Here is a 20114-nt window from a genome sequence, read left to right as displayed (position 1 = left end):
GGAGGGGCCTCTTCCTGGCAGCAATGCCCCCTGGGAAACGGAGTCCTGGCCAACAATCCTGTCTGTTTCCTTCCTGCTCTAGCCACAGACCAGGGCTGCTCTCCCATTCCATAGTACCCTTCTCTGAAGTGTTCACTTGTTTACTCCCCCTCATGTATTTAATAGGGAAAGGAAGGACTTATTTGATGAATGTGGTGAACACTCCCTCTAAGCCCCCATGCTTACAGCAATCTAATGCTTTGGAATCCTTGAGAAGGAATGGAACAGGGAGAGAATTGGACCGCAGCCAGAGGACGGAAGAGTCTGATACCATTTTGACCTACAGTCCCTTTCCCTCAGTGCCTACCCCATCTGAATGGGATGGATCAGGTGTAATTGGCAACAATGTGGCTAAAAGTCTAAGCCAGCGACGGTCACAGCAAATATACGTTTTAATTTCATCAACATTGTCAATATTGTAGAGAACAATCTAATGATTCATTACGTTTTGACTTTCATTTCGTAGCACCTTCTTGAATTGTCCTGTTTTTCTTCACATTGTACAGCAGGGAGTAAACGCCCTATCTTATGACATCCTTTCAGATTCCACTGGACAGGGGGCTAGGGAAGGGGCTAGGAGACGAAATGGAACGGGGCCTTCTGGGATGCACTGGAACAGGGCCTTCTGGGATGCACTGTAGCGAAATAGTGGAGAGACGAGATGAATCAACTGAGAGAGAGATGGAGTGTGGGATAGAAGGGAATTGATGAGAGAGATGGAGTGTGAACAAGAGAGACGGAGCAACAGAACGAAAGAGTCGGGAAGCCTACTTTCTCTCTGAGACAAACACACACACTGACAGTGTTTATAGTCTGGTTGTACTCGAGCCCAGTGCCTAACAAAACACACAGAGACAAGTCTATATATCAAAACAGCCTTGCGGCCCTGTTCCAATATTTTGAATACAGCTTTCTATCTTTCCTTCCTTCCTTCCTTGAAGTCAACACTGATCTGTATATGTTTGGATGGTTTCCGTCCTATTGCCGTCTCAGAAATAGCTGATCAGTGAATTAATCAAGGAAAGGAAGGAAGCAATGAAGGTAAGAAAGGAGTAAGGATGGATGAGAAGTCTAGTCTGAAATTAGGGGAGCCTTGGAAGATTGGTTTAGTGCACTGATTGACAAACACATCTTACTCTAGTGGTTGGGAGTTTGTGTATGCTTCGGTTTGTGCGAGTGACTGAGTGTGTAAAGAGTAATGTATAAACAAAGGGTTGTGTGTGTGTGTGTGTGTGTGTTTGTATGTGTGTGTGTGGGTCTCCTGTATGAGAGAGACGTATGAATGAAATGTTCTGTGTGTGGTTGTGATATTGTAAATGACACTATTGCGCGCGTGTGTGTGTGTGTGTGTGTGTGGCCCGTTACTTTGCGTTGGGCTGGGCGTGTTTGTGTTTAGGTGTTTACTCCGTGCCCGCTGTGCCCAGCGTGGTGCCAGGGTTAGTACAACAGAGGGCACAGTGTGTGTGGCCTGTGTCAAGCCAGGGAGCGTGAGGAGAGGGGGATCGGGAGAGAGGGAAAGGAGAGGGAGGGTGAATGAACAATGACAAGCTGTTCAGCTCAGAGAACCACCCGGGAGAGAAATGTTAAGGAGGGCTATGTGTTATTGAACTGTACATTGTCTTAGAGTGAATCTGATACAATGTCACATAGTGATAAACGGGGCTTTATATTGGTGGAGAGGTTGGTTTTATGCACTTACCTTATCCTAACCCGTTTCTGTCTCTGTCTGTCTTTCTGTCTGCATGTCTGTCTGCCTCTGTCTCGCTCTCTCTGTCGCTCGCTCGCTCTCTCTGTCGCTCGCTCTCGCTCTCTCTGTCGCTCGCTCTCGCTCTCTCTGTCGCTCGCTCTCGCTCTCTCTCTCGCTCTCTGTCGCTCGCTCTCGCTCTCTCTGTCGCTCGCTCTCTCTGTCGCTCGCTCTCGCTCTCTCTGTCGCTCGCTCTCTCTGTCGCTCGCTCTCGCTCTCTCTGTCGCTCGCTCTCTCTGTCGCTCGCTCTCTCTGTCGCTCGCTCTCTCTGTCGCTCGCTCTCTCTGTCGCTCGCTCTCTCTGTCGCTCGCTCTCTCTGTCGCTCGCTCTCTCTGTCGCTCGCTCTCTCTCTCTCTCGCTCGCTCTGTCTCTCGCTCGCTGGCTCTCTCGCTCGCTGGCTCTCTCGCTCGCTGGCTCTCTCGCTCGCTGGCTCTCTCGCTCGCTGGCTCTCTCGCTCGCTGGCTCTCTCGCTCGCTGGCTCTCTCGCTCGCTGGCTCTCTCGCTCGCTGGCTCTCTCGCTCGCTGGCTCTCTCGCTCGCTGGCTCTCTCGCTCGCTGGCTCTCTCGCTCGCTGGCTCTCTCGCTCGCTGGCTCTCTCGCTCGCTGGCTCTGTCGCTCGCTCTCTCTGTCGCTCGCTCTCTCTCGCTCGCTCGCTCTCGCTCGCTGGCTCTCTCGCTCGCTCTCTCTCGCTCGCTGGCTCTCTCGCTCGCTCTCTCTGTCGCTCGCTCTCTCTCGCTCGCTCTCTCTGTCGCTCGCTCTCTCTGTCGCTCGCTCGCTCTCTCTGTCGCTCGCTCGCTCTCGCTCGCTCTCTCTCTGTCGCTCGCTCGCTCTCTCTCTGTCGCTCGCTCGCTCTCGCTCGCTCTCTCTGTCGCTCGCTCGCTCTCTCTCTGTCGCTCGCTCGCTCTCTCTCTGTCGCTCGCTCGCTCTCTCTCTGTCGCTCGCTCGCTCTCTCTCTGTCGCTCGCTGTCATTCGCTCTCTCTCTCTCTCTCTCTGTGTCTCGCTCGCTCTCTCTCTCTCTCTGTGTCTCGCTCGCTCGCTCTCTCTCTCTCTCTCTCTGTCTCGCTCGCTCTCTCTCTCTCTCTGTGTCTCGCTCGCTCTCTCTCTCTCTCTCTCTGTGTCTCGCTCGCTCTCTCTCTCTCTCTGTGTCTCGCTCGCTCTCTCTCTCTCTCTCTGTGTCTCGCTCGCTCTCTCTCTCTCTCTCTGTGTCTCGCTCGCTCTCTCTCTCTCTCTCTCTGTGTCTCGCTCGCTCTCTCTCTCTCTCTCTCTGTGTCTCGCTCGCTCTCTCTCTCTCTCTCTCTGTGTCTCGCTCGCTCTCTCTCTGTCTCGCTCGCTCTCTCTCTCTCTCTGTCTCGCTCGCTCTTTGTCTCTCTCCCTCCAGAGATATCAAACCAGACAACGTGCTGTTAGACATGAAGGGTCATATCCGTCTGGCCGACTTTGGCTCCTGCCTGAAAATGATGCAGGACGGCACGGTGAGCAACACAGACCCCACACTCCAGACATCAGACCCCCCACGCACCACACCCACCCCACCCCAGACCCCCCCACGCACCACACCCACCCCAGACCCCAGACCCACCCCAGACCCCACACACGCTCCACACACGCCCCACCCCAGACACGCCACAAATATTATTTTGTGGAAAAAACCCACCTGTATAATAGTGTTGCATGTTTCTATCATCTTATTTGTGGTTCTGAGAAAAATGTCCTTTTTAAAATGTGTATTATTTTTTAATACCACACAAATGACCAAAATTACAGGCTACACTGACACAGACAGATTAGACAAGCCATTTGCTTTTCAAACTGTTTTTCCAGCAATAGTATTTTGAAATATTGCGAAAGGCCTTCTAGCTGCTGCCTGCTGTTCCCTGACAGCCACTACTCAACAATCAGGGGTTTGATATGTACCAGGCCTGCTGCCCAATTGGCTCCTCAACTGTAGTCCTACATGCACTAGTCGTGATAAAACACAACCCACAGCACTTTAAAAAAAATATATAACATAAATAAGCTATTGGTCGTCATTATTCCTGGTCTATTTCAATGATTTAATGTATTTATCTACAGATAGGAGTAATTATATACATTTTGCAAATGTATTTAAATGGATCTGCAACACCCCTTCCCATGGCTATTTTTGCTTCTCCCTGAGGCCAAATAATCAATACTTCTTGTTATTAATTCAATGGATGGTGGTCAGTAACTGGAATATGAGGTTACTGTGTAGATAGGCCTACTATTACAATAATATTTAGAAGAATCTATCAACATGTTACAAGCCTATATCTGATCACTGTTTCGCCAATAGTGGTTTTACCTACAGTGTCTTCAGAATGTATTCACACCCATTGACTTTTTCCACTTTTTGATCTTACAGCGTGAATTAAAAAATTTATTAAATTGCTATTTTTTTTGTCACTGGCCTACACACCATAATGTCAGTAATGTTGATTTTGTTTTTATTTTTACAATTTAATAAACAATTTAAATAAGTATTTAGCCCCTTTTTGTTATGGCAGGCCTAAATAAGTTCAGGAGTAAAGATTTGCCTAACAAATCACATACAAAGTTGCAATGACTCATGGACTCACTCTGTGTGCAATAATGGTGTTTAACATGATTTGTGAATGACTACACACACATACAGTTACAGTATCTGTAAGGTCCCTCAATCGAGTAATGAATTTCCAACACAGATTCAACCACAGACCAAGGAGGTTTTCCAATGCCTCGCAAACAAGGGCGCCTATTGGTAGATGGGTCAAAAACAAAAGAGGCAGACATTGAATATCCCTTTGAGCATGGTGAAGTTATTAATTACACTTTGGATGGTGTATCAATACAGCCAGTCACTACAAAGATACAGGCGTCCTTCCTAACTCAGTTGCCGTAGAGGAAGAAAACTGCTCAGGAATTTCACCATGAGGCCAATGGTGACTTTAAAACAGTTACAGAGTTGAATGGCTGTGATAGGAGAAAACTGAGGATGGATCAACATCGTAGTTACTCCACAATACTAACCTAAATGACAGAGTGAAAAGAAGGAAGCCTGTACAGAGTAAAAATGTTAATTAAAAAATGCATTCTGTTTGCAATAAGTTAAAACTGCAAATATATTACATAGAAATGAACTTTATGTCCTGAAAAGAAAGCGTTATGTTTGGGGACAAAAACAACATCACTGACGGACACTCTACATATTTTCATGCATGGTAGTGGCTGCATCATGTTATGTGTATGCTTGTCATCGGCAAGGAATAGGGAGGGGTTTTTTTTGTTGATAAAAATAAACAGAAAATTCACCTTTCAGCAGGACAATAACCTGACATTGGATGTTCCTGAATGGCCTAGTTACAGTTTTGACTTAAATCGGCTTGATAATCTATCGCAAAACTGGAAAATGGCTGTCTAGCAATGATCAACAACCAACTTGACAGAGCTTAAAGAATAATGGGCAAATGTTGTACAATCCAGGTGTGGAAAGCTCTTAGAGACTTAACCAGAAAGACTCACCGCTGTAATCACTGCCAAAGGAGATTCCAACATGTATTGATTCAGGGGTGTCAATACTTATGTAAATTAGATATTTCTAGATTTCATTTTCAATAAATGTGCTAAAATGTCTAAACATGTTTTCACTTAGTCATTGTGGGATATTGTGTGTAGATGGGTGAAAAATATATTTAATCCATTTTGAATTCAGGCTGTAACACAACAAAATATAGAATCAAGGGGTATGAATACTTTTCTGAAGGCACTTTATATTGTAATATAAATAATGTATTTTTTTACCTAGTTGTAGCATAAACTGCACCAAGTTTTTATATGCATAAAGGCTAATAAGAAAAGATGTCAAATCACTTGAGTAGCCTTCGTGAAAGTTTTACAAATTTGTGGTTGCATCGGTATGTATCTGAAATGGTGAGCATTGCAGAGGGAAACAAAAACATTTTTTTAAATGTGCGTGTTCACGAGTCTTACCTTTTCAGAAATGGGGTCATAATAGCTCCTACCGTTCAAAGATTTAGAGCCACATTTGTAGGACGAAAACCCACTCTGTTTGAGACCCACTCTGTTTGTCGCAACCGCTAAAATAGGGGACATGGCACCCAATTCTCTAGTACACCACTTTTAGACAGGACCCATATGGTTCTGGTCCAAAGTAGTACACTATATAGGGAATAGGGTGCCATTTGGGATGCAGAGTCAGTCAGTGGCCAATAAGAGGCTCTCCCACACTTTACTCAGGTCAATGATGAGTAACTTAGAGTAAATACATACAACTATAGAAATACAAGGACTTGAGATTTGAATATTCTAATTCTGTCCGTACAACAAGGAACTGAACAACGGTAAAGAGAATGACTACCAGAAGTAAAACCAACGTTCATACAACGGCCGCGCTCTGGGGGTGAAGTTTCCACTAGGAACAAATCTCCTGCCCCAATCCTAACCTTAACTATTAGTGGGGAAAATGAAAAACTTAACCAGATCAGCATCCAGGGCAATTTCAACCTACTACACTCGGAACGGGTTTAAACCAATGAGCAATAACGAGGACATGTCTACAGAACAGATTACACAACAGCTATCGTTATCATCATTATCCAGTTTTAGTGGATTAAAATAACAATGCTGGCTATATAATCAGAGTTCAGTCTCGTAGGGGGCTGTCGATGATAAAAACGATTTTATTCACTGTGGCCTTTTCTACGATGATAAAATGATTTGATTCACTGTGGCCTTTTCTACGATGATAAAACGATTTGATTCACTGTGGCCTTTTCACAGACCCTGATTAAATGACAAAAATAACTATGCTCAATTAGGGTTTAGTCATGAAGTAACATTTAGATTTGTAATCAGCATTGACTATATGTCTATAGTCTGTGATATAAACTTCTTACACAAAGATTAAGGACAGTCCAGGCCTTCGACACCAACTTATCCTCTCAAAGGAGCCAAGTGGTAGACTTAATTTGTTTTACTCCAGCTCCCTCTTAAAAACATAGCTCAAATTTACCCCCGTCCTTATTGCACTACTGTAAAGGGAAAATAAAAAAAGAAAGTCAACGACATGATATGCCCTTTGAATTCAGAGGGTGTAAAATGTAAAGAAAGGGTGACATTTGGGATTTACAGCCCGTTTGCTACAGTGCACTACGTTACCCATAAGGTTCTGGTCAAAAGTAGTACACTACATTGCCATAGTGCACTACTTTTGTCCAGAGCCCTATGGGTAACGTAGTGCTCTACTTTTGACCAGAGCCCTATCTAGAGCAGGGCAGCCCAACCCTTTTCCTGTAGATCTACTGTCTACTGGGTTTTCAGTCCAACCCTAATTTAACACACCTGATGCTACTAATTAGCTGCTCAACAAGATCTTACCTAGCTGAATCAGGTGTGTTAAATTAGGGTTGGACTGAAAACCTACAGGAGAGTAGATCTCCAGGAAGAGGGTTGGGCAGCCCTGGTTAAGAGAATAGGGTGCCATTTGGGACTTTCTCAAGGGCTCTCATGGATCCTAATGGTTTTTATAGTGTGAATTAATAGAGGGTTCACACTGTTTTATTAAATAACTTTATGGTTCAACTCCTTTTCTGCCCTATCGTGCTAAGTTTTCATTCGTTTTTCATCGCTCAGAGATTCTACCACAGAGCCCCTTTGTACTACTCAGCTGTTTGTGTGAAAGAAAAATAATTTTTGTCTGAGACAGAAATTGACCTGAGGTGAATTGTCAGATGTATGGAGGTTCAGGGTTTTAGTGAAAGGGGTCTGGTAGTGATGTCAAATGTGTAGCCCAACCGGTAGAATTTGATGACGTGATTGAAGGCCTAAGGGGGAGTATAGCAAGATTCACTATAGCCCTGGGTTCAAATACTATTCACTATAGCCCTGGGTTCAAATACTATTCACTATAGCCCTGGGTTCAAATACTATTCACTATAGCCCTCATCTCCAGACCTGGGTTCAAATACTATTCACTATAGCTCTCATCTCCAGACCTGGGTTCAAATATTATTTGAAATAATTTCAAATACTTAATCTGTGCTTGATTGAGCTTGCCTGGCTTAATGGACAAATAGAATAATCTCAAAACTCCGAACCCTCCCATCTGACACTCTATACAGGCTAAAGCAAAGACTCAAAATATTTGAATCCAGGTCAAAGCAAACTCAATCGGTTTTTAATAAGTTAATACTCTTATTATGAAAACACACACACACACCTCTTATGTCACAGTTATTATTTTTCTATGTATTCCTTGTGTTATTATTTTCAAAACAGAAATATACTTTCTACTATTTCTCTTTTTCTCTCTGCATTGTTGGGAAGGGCCTGTAAGTTAGCATTTCACTGTTAGTCTACACCTGTTGTTTATGAAGCATGTGACATATACGATTTGATTTGGACCGTTTTTCTTTTACATGTTTCTCTGAGTTCACTTTACTTCAACCCTCTCATGTGTAGTTCCTAACCTCACTCTTCCCGCTCTTTCTTCTTCCAGGTCCAGTCATCGGTGGCTGTAGGCACTCCGGACTACATTTCCCCTGAGATCCTGCAGGCCATGGAGGACGGCATGGGGAAGTACGGTCCAGAGTGTGACTGGTGGTCCCTGGGGGTCTGTATGTACGAGATGCTCTACGGGGAGACGCCCTTCTACGCAGAGTCCCTGGTGGAGACCTACGGCAAGATCATGAACCACGAGGTAAACTGGCGGACATTTAGGTGATACGTTTTTAGGTTGTGTTGACAACCTTGCGACGGAAAGTGGAAAACGATTCTTAAAATGTCTCTACCATTTCAATTAGCGTCCATTCATGAAAACAGTAGTCATTAAGGAAAGGAAACAAGGATAGGATGTCATGCATGAGAATTGGGACAGCGCCACTAGCCACAGGTATGGATAGGGAAATGTGATCATAGGTCCGGGTGTAGGGACAAGCATGTAGTGTACCTCTGAGGCAGACCAAAGCCAGGGGTCTCTAGTGCAACAATGTAGATGTAGGGTATTTAGCTTCTGTGTGTCATCAGCATCCAAACTGCCTTGGTAACAAGCAATATGCATATATTCTATTATGCATGTCGAAAGAAAGAATGCTCCACAAACTGACAACTCAAAGCGACCAGAAGAGCTAGCCTATACCAAATCTATGGGCCAGCAATAAGTGCTAAATATTCCAAACATTTTAATAATGAATGATTTTGTTTCATGATTTATTGATTGTTTGCGTCCAAATGTACAGTATTTCACAGTTAATTATATGCTACACTTATTAAATATAACAAACTTTTGGATTATTAATCGTTTGAAATAGTTGTTCATGTGGATTGTTTACTTCAAGATACTTTTGGTCGTGTAGTGTATGTGGACACCTGCTCGTCGAACATCCATTCCAATGTCATGGGTATTAATATGGAGTTGGTCCCCCATTTGCTGCTATAACAGCCTCCACTCTTCTGGGAGGGCTTTCCATTAGATGTTTGAACATAGGGGTGGCAGGTAGCTTAGTGGTTAGAGCGTTGGGCCAGTAACCGAAAGGTTGCTAGATCAAATCCCTGAGCCGACAAGGTAAAAATCTGTCGTTCTGCCTCTGAACAAGACAGTTAACCCACTGTTCCCTGGTAGGCCGTCATTGTAAATAAGAATTTGTTCTTAACTGACTTGCCTAGTTAAATAAAGGTTACATTTAATAAACATTTTTAAAATTGCTGCAGGGACTTGCTTCCATTCAGCCACAACAGCATTCGTGAGGTCGGGCACTGATGTTGGGGTGATTAGGTCTGGCTCGCAGTCGATGTTCCAATTCAACCCAAAGGTGTTTGATGGGGTTGAGGTCAGGGTTCTGTGCAGGCCAGTCAAATTCTTCCACACCGATCTCGTCAAACCAGTTCTGTATGGATCTTGCTTTGTGCACGTGGGCATAGTCATGCTGAAACAGGAAAGGGCCTTCTCCAAACTGTTGCCACAAAGTTGGAAGCACAGAATCGTCTAGAATGTCATTGTATGCTGTAGCGTTAAGATTTCCCTTCACTGGAACTAAGGGGCCCGAACCATGAAAAACACCCCCAGACCACTATTCCTCCTCCACCAAAGTTTACAGTTGGCACTACGCATTCGGGCAGGTAGCGTTCTCCTGGCATCCGCCAAACCAAGATTAATCCGTTGGACTGCCAGATGGTGAAGCGTGATTCATCACTCCAAGAGAACGCGTTTCCACTGCTCCAGAGTCCAATGGTGGCGAGCTTTACACCACTCCAGCCAACGCTTGGAATTGTTCATGGTGATCTTAAGCTTGTGTGTGGCTGCTCTGCCATGGAAACCATTTTCATGAAGCTCCCGACTAACAATTCTTGTGCTGACGTTGCATCCAGAGGCAGTTTGGAACTCGGCATTGAGTGTTGCAACCGAGGACAGACTATTTTTACGCGCTATGCACTTCAGCACTCGGCGGTGCTGTTCTGTGAGCTTGTGTGGTCTACCACTTTGCGGCTGAGCTGTTGTTGCTCCTAGACGTTTCCACATCACAATAAAAGCACTTACATTTGACCGGGGCAGCTCTAGCAGGGCAGAAATTTGACAAACTGATTTGTTGGAAAGGTGGCATCCTATGACGGTGCCACGTTGATAATCACAGAGCTCTTCAGTAAGGCCATTATACTGGCAATGTTTGTCTATGGAGATTGCATGGCTGTGTGCTCGATTTTTGTACACCTGTCAGCAACGGTTGTTGCTGAAATAGCCGAATCCTAATTTGAGGGGATGTAGTGTAAGTCTGTTGATTTGATGCCCTTCAGTCTAATCAAATTAAATTGTATTTGTAACATGCGGCGAATACAGCGCGTGTAGACTTGTGTTGCCTGTTCCAAAAGTTTGTGATTGTTTGGTGGTGTAGGTACTGGGGTGTTTTATTAACAAGTTGGTCACCTACATGGTCTGATTACTTCCTGAAGATATCCAGGTTAATGCTCCTTCTCAAGGGTCCAGTTCCTGAAACACTAGCCTACTTTCTAACAACTATTTTCATCAAAGTCTCTGTCAGTATCTAAACCGGTGCTTGTCATGCATTATCGAACACGTTCTCTCTGTCTCGGGTTCTGTCTCGGGATCGTTCTCATTCTCAGCTATTATGTGTTAGGGCACATATGTCAGAGTCAAGGCCCGCGGGCCACATCCGGCCCGCGAGAAGGTTTTTTACGGCCCCTGGGATGATCTTGATTTATTATTAGAACCGGCCCGCAGACCGCAGCAAGCCGGCAGCCCGCAGATCTTTTACACGCACCAATACTACATTTCCCACAATGCAACGGTGACGCACCGAGCAGTAGGCTGCTTCATTTCAATATTTATTGGCACAGCAGTCGTCAGCATCACAGTAAAATTAACTTTCAGATACCCATCAAAAATGGCAAAACGGAAGGTGGACACTGACAACCGGGGGTTTCAAACAAGGTGGGAGTCGGAGTATATGTTCACGGAGGTAGCTGGAAAACCTGTGTGTCTTCTGTGTGGAGAAAGTGTGGCGGTACTGAAAGAGTATAATCTGAGACGACATTATGAAACGAAACACGCGGACAAAAACAAGAATATGGACATGGAACAAAGGCTACAAAAGGCAGAGGAAATAAACCGAGGCCTCAAATCTCGAGAGGTTCTGTTCAAAAAAGCCAAATCACAAGGCCAGGCTGCTGTCAAGGCCAGTTTTATTTTGGCAGAAGAGATCGCTAAATCAGCCCGGCCATTTACGGAGGGGGATTTCATCAAAAACTGCATGATTAAAGTTTGTGACGAAGTTTGCCCAGAAAAAAGGCAACTCTTTTTAAATGTGAGTCTGAGCAGAAACACCATTGCCGAGAGAGTAGACCAGTTGTCCATCAATCTAAAAGAGCAGCTTGTGAAAAAGGGAAAAGATTTCATTGCATATTCCTTGGCTGTGGATGAGAGCACCGACATTTCTGACATTGCCCAGTTGTCAATTTTCATCCGCGGAGTGGACTCCAGCCTAAGCGTGACAGAGGAGTTTTTGGCTTTACGTCCTATGCATGGCACAACTACGGGGCATGATTTGTATGAAGAGGTGTCAAGATGTGTAAATGAGATGGAGCTGCCTTGGGAAAAACTCGTGGGTTTGACAACCGACGGAGCACCTGCGATGTGTGGACACAGGAGCGGACTGGTGGCGAAGATACGGGAAAAGATGCAAGAGGAAAACGCGACAGGTGAGCTGACAGCTTATCATTGTATCATACACCAGGAAGCGTTGTGCGGTAAAGCCTTGAAAATGGAGCATGTAATGAGCATCATCACGCGCACAGTTAACTTTATCAGAGCCAAAGGTTTGAATCACCGCCAGTTCAAGGCATTTCTGACGGAGTTAGAAACGGAGCATGGTGATTTGCCTTATCACACAGAGGTGCGATGGCTAAGCCAGGGAAAGGTGCTTCAAAGATGTTTCGAGCTTCGTGAGGAGATTTGTCTGTTCTTGGACAGCAAAGGGAAAGACACAACACAACTCCGAGACGAAATGTTTCTGTGTGAAATGGCTTTTCTGTGTGACATTACGAGTCATCTGAATGCAATGAACTTGCAGCTGCAGGGTCGGGATCATGTCATCTCTGATATGTACAGTACAGTGAAGGCATTTAAAACCAAACTGACTCTGTGGGAGACGCAGATGCGGAAAGAAAATTTGAGCCACTTTCCCAGCTGCCAGACCATGAAAGAGAAGCTCTCTACCAGTGCGTTCCCGAGCGCACAGTTGGCTGATAAAATAGGTATGCTTGCCGCTGACTTTCGACGCCGATTTGCTGACTTTGAAGCACAAAAAAGCAGGTTGGAACTGCTCGGTAACCCATTTGCTGTTGACGTGGAAAGCTCACCACCAAACCTCCAAATGGAGTTGATTGACCTCCAATGCAATGATGCACTGAGGGCAAAATATGCGGCAGTGGGTGCTGCGGAGTTCGCCCGTTTCCTCCCCGACACAATGCCCCAGCTGCGCATCCAGGCTGCTCAAACGTTGTCTATGTTTGGCAGCACATACCTGTGTGAACAACTGTTTTCTTTGATGAACCTGAACAAAACATCACACAGAAGTCGACTTACTGCTGAACACCTCCACTCAATTCTGAGGATTTCCTCAGCTCAGAGCCTTACCCCGAACATTGATGAACTTGTGGAAAAGATGGGACACCACCAAGTATCACCCTCAACCTCAAACAAGTGAACATTACTGTGCAATCACATATTTAGAGTTTTTACTCAGTTCAAGTTTAAAAGTTAAAGTTTAATATTTGTTTTCACTGCATGTTACTTCTCCTTAAACAAAGTGTTGTTTTTGATTAATAGATTTTTGCACTTTATTTTATTGTATTTCAATCCAATTATATTTTAAAAATATTTCAGTTGAGTGGATGATAGAAAATTGCTATTATTGTTTTTTTCTTTGAAGTAAATTTAGCCCACTTTTGCTAAAATAGAAAATATAGGCTACTGATGGTGCCTTGAATACCGGTTTCTTTCATTTAATGTTCATGTTATGGGGATTTTTATATAAAGGAAATTTGTCTTTTGTGTCTGTTGAAAATTAAAGATTACTGACAGAGCCATAAGAAAATATTGCTTTATTTATCTGATCATATTGGAATATATTTGTTAGGTTTTCAGTAGGTTCAATTAGGTTCACTAGACTATATGCGTCATTTAAAAATTTTTCAATGAACATTCGAACAGTCCGGCCCTCGGCTTGTAGCTAAATTTTTTATTTGGCCCTCCGTCCATTTGACTTTGACACCCCTGTGTTAGGGGAAGTCGTCCCTGTCAAACCCCCGTCTCTGTCAAACCCCCGTCTCTGTCAAACCCCCGTCTCTGTCAAACCCCCGTCTCTGTCAAACCCCCGTCTCTGTCAAACCCCCGTCTCTGTCAAACCCCCGTCTCTGTCAAACCCCCGTCTCTGTCAAACCCCCGTCTCTCTCCCTCTGGCTCCCGTCTCTCTCCCTCTGGCTCCCGTCTCTCTCCCTCTGGCTCCCGTCTCTCTCCCTCTGGCTCCCGTCTCTCTCCCTCTGGCTCCCGTCTCTCTCCCTCTGGCTCCCGTCTCTCTCCCTCGCTCTCGCCCCCGTCTCTCTCCCTCGCTCTCGCCCCCGTCTCTCTCCCTCGCTCTCGCCCCCGTCTCTCTCCCTCGCTCTCGCCCCCGTCTCTCTCCCTCGCTCTCGCCCCCGTCTCTCTCCCTCGCTCTCGCCCCCGTCTCTCTCCCTCGCTCTCGCCCCCGTCTCTCTCCCTCGCTCTCGCCCCCGTCTCTCTCCCTCGCTCTCGCCCCCGTCTCTCTCCCTCGCTCTCGCCCCCGTCTCTCGCCCTCGCTCTCGCCCCCGTCTCTCGCCCCCGTCTCTCGCCCCCGTCTCTCGCCCTCGCTCTCGCCCCCGTCTCTCGCCCTCGCTCTCGCCCCCGTCTCTCGCCCTCGCTCTCGCCCCCGTCTCTCGCCCTCGCTCTCGCCCCCGTCTCTCTCCCTCGCTCTCGCCCCCGTCTCTCTCCCTCGCTCTCGCCCCCGTCTCTCTCCCTCCCTCTCGCCCCCGTCTCTCTCCCTCCCTCTCGCCCCCGTCTCTCTCCCTCCCTCTCGCCCGCGTCTCTCTCCCTCCCTCTCGCCCGCGTCTCTCTCCCTCCCTCTCTCCGCCCGCGTCTCTCTCCCTCCCTCCGCCCGCGTCTCTCTCCCTCCCTCTCGCCCCCGTCTCGCTCCCTCTCTCTCCCTCTTTCTCTCGCCCCGTCTCGCCCATCCCTCTCTCTCGCTCCCTCTCTCTCGCTCCCTCTTTTTTATCCCCCACTTCCTTAATATTTTGCTGGTGTGTGTGTTAGGGGGGATATGTGATGTTTGTAATGTGTGCTAATGACCCAATAAAGGAACTTAAAAAAATAAAAATAATCCACTTCTTCTTCTCCTCCCTCTCTCCACCCTTCTCTCACAGGAACGTTTCCAGTTCCCCTCAAACATCTGTGACGTGTCGGAGGACGCCAAGGACCTGATCTCGCGCCTAATCTGCGGCCGCGAGCGTCGCCTGGGCCAGAATGGCATCGGCGACTTCAAGGATCACCCCTTCTTCGCCGGCATCGACTGGGAACACATCCGCTCCACTGAGGCGCCCTACATCCCCGACGTCAGCTCCCCATCTGACACCTCCAACTTTGACGTGGACGACGATATTCTTAAAAACCCGGTGGGTGTACTGGGGAAAACGAGCTGGCTAGCTAATGTTAACTGGGGACGAGCTCGCTAGCTAATGTTAACTGGGGACGAGCTCGCTAGCTAATGTTAAATGGAAATGAGCTAGCTAGCTCATGTTAAATGGAAACGAGCTAGCTAGCTCATGTTAACTGGAAACGAGCTGGCTAGCTCATGTTAACTGGAAACGAGCTGGCTAGCTCATGTTAACTGGAAACGAGCTGGCTAGCTCATGTTAACTGGAAACGAGCTGGCTAGCTCATGTTAACTGGAAACGAGCTGGCTAGCTCATGTTAACTGGAAACGAGCTGGCTAGCTCATGTTAACTGGAAACGAGCTGGCTAGCTCATGTTAACTGGAAACGAGCTGGCTAGCTCATGTTAACTGGAAACGAGCTGGCTAGCTAACACTAATTAGAAAGAAAAAAACTATCAGCTAGATGGCTAACTAGAAAACAGCTAGCTGGAAACCTGGAAACCAGCAAGCTAATGCTGACTATTCAACTTCCAGCCATCGAGGAACAAAATACTTCTGTTTTTCTTTTTTAATAGATAGTAATAGATCAATCAATATAAGTGATACTCCACCTGAAGTCGTAGGTCTCTGATTAGAAGGGAAGAATAAAAAACGGAGTTGTTTGGGACATCCAGTTCCTCAGTTGAACGGCCCAGAGCTAACTGGTGTTTCCTGTTGTAAACATTTTACTTGGCTGTTTTCTTGGTCTGTTTGGCTGTTCCACTCTAACTAATCTGATGCCCCCTCCTTGGCTTTCTCTCTGTCTCTGTGTGTCTTTCTCTCACCCCCCACCCAACAGGACATCGCTCCTCCAGTCACACACAGCGGCTTCACCGGCCAGCATCTGCCCTTCGTAGGCTTCACCTACACCACGGACAGCTGCTTCTCGGACCGCGGCAGCGTCAACAGGGCCGGCCTGTCCGATGGGAGCTCCCAGGATGGGGGAGGAGAAGAGGGGGTTCCCCCGGACCAGGAGGGGGGGCTGGAGGTGGAAGCCTTTGAGAGGAGGATCCGCCGGCTGGAGCAGGAGAAGCAGGAGCTGAACCGCAAGCTGCAGGGTGAGCTAGGGGGCGGTAGAGGACAAAGAGACACACAAACAACCTCTGTGACCCTGAGTGTAAATGTGGACATGACCTCTGACCCTTAACCTGTGTGTTGCCCCTTCTGTTCCCTCCAGAGTCCACTCAAGCAGTGCAGTCTCTCCACGGGCCGGGCCGCGGGGCCAGCACCCTGGGCCGGGACAAGGAGATGAAGAAGCTCAACGAGGAGATCGACCGGCTCAAGAAGAAACTGGCAGGTCAGTGCTCTCTGTGCAACCCAATCTGGCAACGCACCACTAGTCGGCTCATCTGGCAACCCAACACTGTCTGGGCATTTACTCCATGCCTGAGTCAAACACACAGGTGAACTACTGTCTGGGCATTTAAAATGGGTATGATTTGAACACACATCATTTAAACCAGGCCTGGGTCGAACACACAGATCATTTAAACCAGGCCTGGGTCGAACACACATCATTTAAACCAGGCCTGGGTCGAACACACAGATCATTTAAACCAGGCCTGGGTCGAACACACAGATCATTTAAACCAGTCCTGGGTGGAACACACAGATCATTTAAACCAGGCCTGGGTGGAACACACAGTTTGCACTTTTGGGGCTGTTCCAGCGCAGCACTAGTACCTTTCACCATCCCACTAACCAGGAAGTCCCTCCCCTTCTCCCCCCCCACTCAGACTCTGATAGGCTGGAGCACCAGCTAGAGGAGGCGGTGACTCTGCGCCAGGACTACGAGAGCTCCTCCTCCAAGCTGAAGGCCCTGGACAAACAGGTTAAAGCCCTGAGACAGGAGAAGGAGGATATCCACAAGGTAACCCCCCCCCCACACTATTTTGCAAGTTTTGTCAGTCCTTTCCCGTTCCGGTCCGCTTCCTTCTGTTTGGTGTCTAGTGAATACGGTCAGGTGAATGCATAACTAGAGATGACATGATTCACTGTTACTCTCAAGGACCAATGTTAGTTCACCGTTGTCTGTTCACTGCATAGAGGTCGTCTCTCTGTGTGTCAGGTCTCATTTTATCATTCGTGACGCATTAGGCTTTAACACACACACACACACACACACACACACACACACACACACACACACACACACACACACACACACACACACACACACACACACACAGCCTAACCTAATATCCTCAGATCATTGGATCACCACGGTGTGTAAACACTGGGACCTTTTTTCTTGTGATTAATTCCATCATGTCATGGGTTAGCTGGAGTCAGGGTTCTGGACAGAAACACCACATTTCTGTCTAATTCCATTAGCAAAACTATTTGACCCCCATCCTCTTCCTTTTACCCTGGGATAGTGTTTGTTTTTAGTTGACTATACAAAACCGTTGCCTGCTCTGAGTTGTTCAAATCTCATGATGCACACCAGATGATGTCATCAGCCCAGATGATGTCATCAGAAATACTTGTCTTGTATCTTGTTTACTTCACAACAAAGGGCTTGTTTGACTGATATTCAAATCCCCGTGCGTCATAAACAACTGCTCATAATTTTTTGTAGAGCAGTCAGTCGGTCACCATTTACCCACAATGCATCAAGGATTTGATGCTCTCGGACACGGCCATAGGAACCCATCATTTTCACACGTTGGGGTGGTGCTGGAGATAATGTATTTAATGTTGAAAAGGGTAGAATTTCCTTTTTTTTCTGTGTGATCCAATTGATTGTGGCTCTTTTTCTGTGTGTACTTTTATAATGGAAGTCAAGTTTAGAATTGGTAGTTTACTGACTTGTTTTATTTTCTTGGTCTCCTCCCTCCCTCCCCTCGTCTCTTTCTGTCACTCTTGCTGTCCTCCTTTCTCCCTCTCTCACACGTTCTCTCTCCCTCTCACTTAATCTCCACGCCTGTCATTCTGTCTTTCCCTCTCCCCATGTCTCGTGCCTCCTCTGCTCTCTTTTATTTCGCTGGTTCTCTCGCTCCCTCACCCTTCCTCCTTTCTCTCTCTTCCCACACCTATCTCACCTACCCCCCCTCTCTCCCCTACCTTATCCACTCTCCACTCTCTCTCCACCCCTCTCTCACCTACCTCCCCCCTCTCCCCCTCCCTCATCCACTCTCCACTCTCTCCACCCCTCTCTCACCTACCCCCCCTCCCTCATCCACTCTCTCCACCCCTCTCTCACCTACCTCCCCCCTCTCCCCCTCCCTCATCCACTCCACCCCTCTCTCACCTACCCCCCCTCTCTCCCTCCCTCATCTACTCCCCCCCCCCCCCCTCCCTCATCTACTCTCTCCCCCCTCCCTCGCCCACTCTCTCCCACCCTCTCGCCCCCCCTCTCTCTTTGTCTCTCTCTCTCCTTCCCTCTCCTATCACCACCAACAGCAACTGGTGGAGTCCCTGGAGCGCCTCAAGTCCCAGACCAAGGAGCTGAAGGAGGCCCACAGCCAGCGGAAGCTGGCCCTACAGGAGTTCTCTGAGCTGAGCGAGCGCATGGCTGAGCTGCGTTCCACCAAGCAACGCCTCTCACGCCAGCTCCGCGACAAGGAGGAGGAGATGGACGCTGCTGTGCAGAAGGTGGACGCCATGCGCCAGGACATCCGCAAGACCGAGAAGGCCCGCAAGGAGGTGAGTTGTAAAAGTTGTCTAGCAGAGTGTAGCTCGCTATTGCTAACACGTAACGTGCTAGCATTTAGCTTGCTAACTAACCACTTAGCTTGCTAATATTTAGCTAACTAACACATTGCTTGGTTATACTCAGCTGTATGACACTCAGCTTGGTTATACCCAGCTGTATGACACTCAGCTGTATGACACTCAGCTGTATGACACTCAGCTGTATGACACTCAGCTGTATGACACTCAGCTGTATGACACTCAGCTGTATGACACTCAGCTGTATGACACTCAGCTGTATGACACTCAGCTGTATGACACTCAGCTGTATGACACTCAGCTGTATGACACTCAGCTGTATGACACTCAGCTGTATGACACTCAGCTGTATGACACTCAGCTGTATGACACATAGCTTACCAACATTTAGCATGCTAACACTTTGCATGCTAACATTTAGCTTGCTAACACTTTGCATGCTAACATTTAGCTTGCTAACACTTTGCATGCTAACATTTAGCTTGCTAACACTTTGCATGCTAACATTTAGCATGCTAACACTTTGCATGCTAACAATCGTGAATGAAGTTAGCTGTCAGGGGCTGTCAAAGCTGGAGGCAAAGTGGCAGTGTGTTAGCGACGTTTAGCTACTTTAGCTTTCTGTGACGAGGGCATATCTGTATTATTACATTCCAGTGTGTGGGTGTGTCTGCCTATATGAGTGTGTCTATGCATGTATAACAATTCCAGACTTTCAAACTCAACACACAACTAGTTCTTATCTATTCATTCATTTCTCCATTTGAATGCCAGTATTCCCTTGAGGGCCTCGCCTGTCTGGTGCTGTCTGCATTGTCGCTCGGCAGTTGAACACGAATTCCTAGTAGGCATTCTCCATATTGCTGTAGTGTCTCCTCTCCCTCATCTGCTCTAATCTGAACAAGGAAAGGAGGCCAATTGACACTATTGAGATGATCCCCAGGCCTACAAACCCACACCCTCTATCCTTCCCCAGAGCTAAATGCTAAGCGCTAACAGGGTCCAGATGGTTGTTGGTGACCCCAGAGCTAAGCGCTAACAGGGTCCAGATGGTTGTTGGTGACCCCAGCTAAATGCTAACAGGGTCCAGATGGTTGTTGGTGACCCCAGCTAAATTCTAACAGGGTCCAGATGGTTGTTGGTGACCCCAGAGCTAAACGCTAAGCGCTAACAGGGTCCAGATGGTTGTTGGTGACCCCAGAGCTAAACGCTAAGCGCTAACAGGGTCCAGATGGTTGTTGGTGACCCCATAGCTAAACGCTAAGCGCTAACAGGGTCCAGATGGTTGTTGGTGACCCCATAGCTAAACGCTAAGCGCTAACAGGGTCCAGATGGTTGTTGGTGACCCCATAGCTAAACGCTAAGCGCTAACAGGGTCCAGATGGTTGTTGGTGACCCCAGAGCTAAACGCTAAGCGCTAACAG

General features: G+C 47.1%; 1 protein-coding gene across 3 annotated transcripts in view; it reads left to right on the top strand.

Moving 5' to 3' along the window:
* The window catches only part of LOC120024298 (serine/threonine-protein kinase MRCK beta-like), a 121771-nt gene that overhangs the window by 61308 nt on the left and 40349 nt on the right, over positions 1–20114 (top strand). For all 3 annotated transcript variants that reach the window (XM_038968505.1, XM_038968506.1, XM_038968507.1), the window contains 7 exons: positions 3162–3255; positions 8298–8498; positions 14747–14995; positions 15815–16073; positions 16193–16312; positions 16752–16885; positions 18421–18663. In XM_038968505.1, coding sequence (XP_038824433.1) covers positions 3162–3255; positions 8298–8498; positions 14747–14995; positions 15815–16073; positions 16193–16312; positions 16752–16885; positions 18421–18663 — 1300 coding nt within the window. The remainder of the gene's footprint in view (positions 1–3161; positions 3256–8297; positions 8499–14746; positions 14996–15814; positions 16074–16192; positions 16313–16751; positions 16886–18420; positions 18664–20114) is intronic.

This window comes from Salvelinus namaycush, chromosome 29 (assembly GCF_016432855.1).
Source record: "Salvelinus namaycush isolate Seneca chromosome 29, SaNama_1.0, whole genome shotgun sequence".
NCBI lineage: Eukaryota > Metazoa > Chordata > Actinopteri > Salmoniformes > Salmonidae > Salvelinus > Salvelinus namaycush.
The sequence above is the reverse complement of the archived record's forward strand: the minus strand, read 5'-3'. Positions and strand labels throughout refer to the sequence as shown.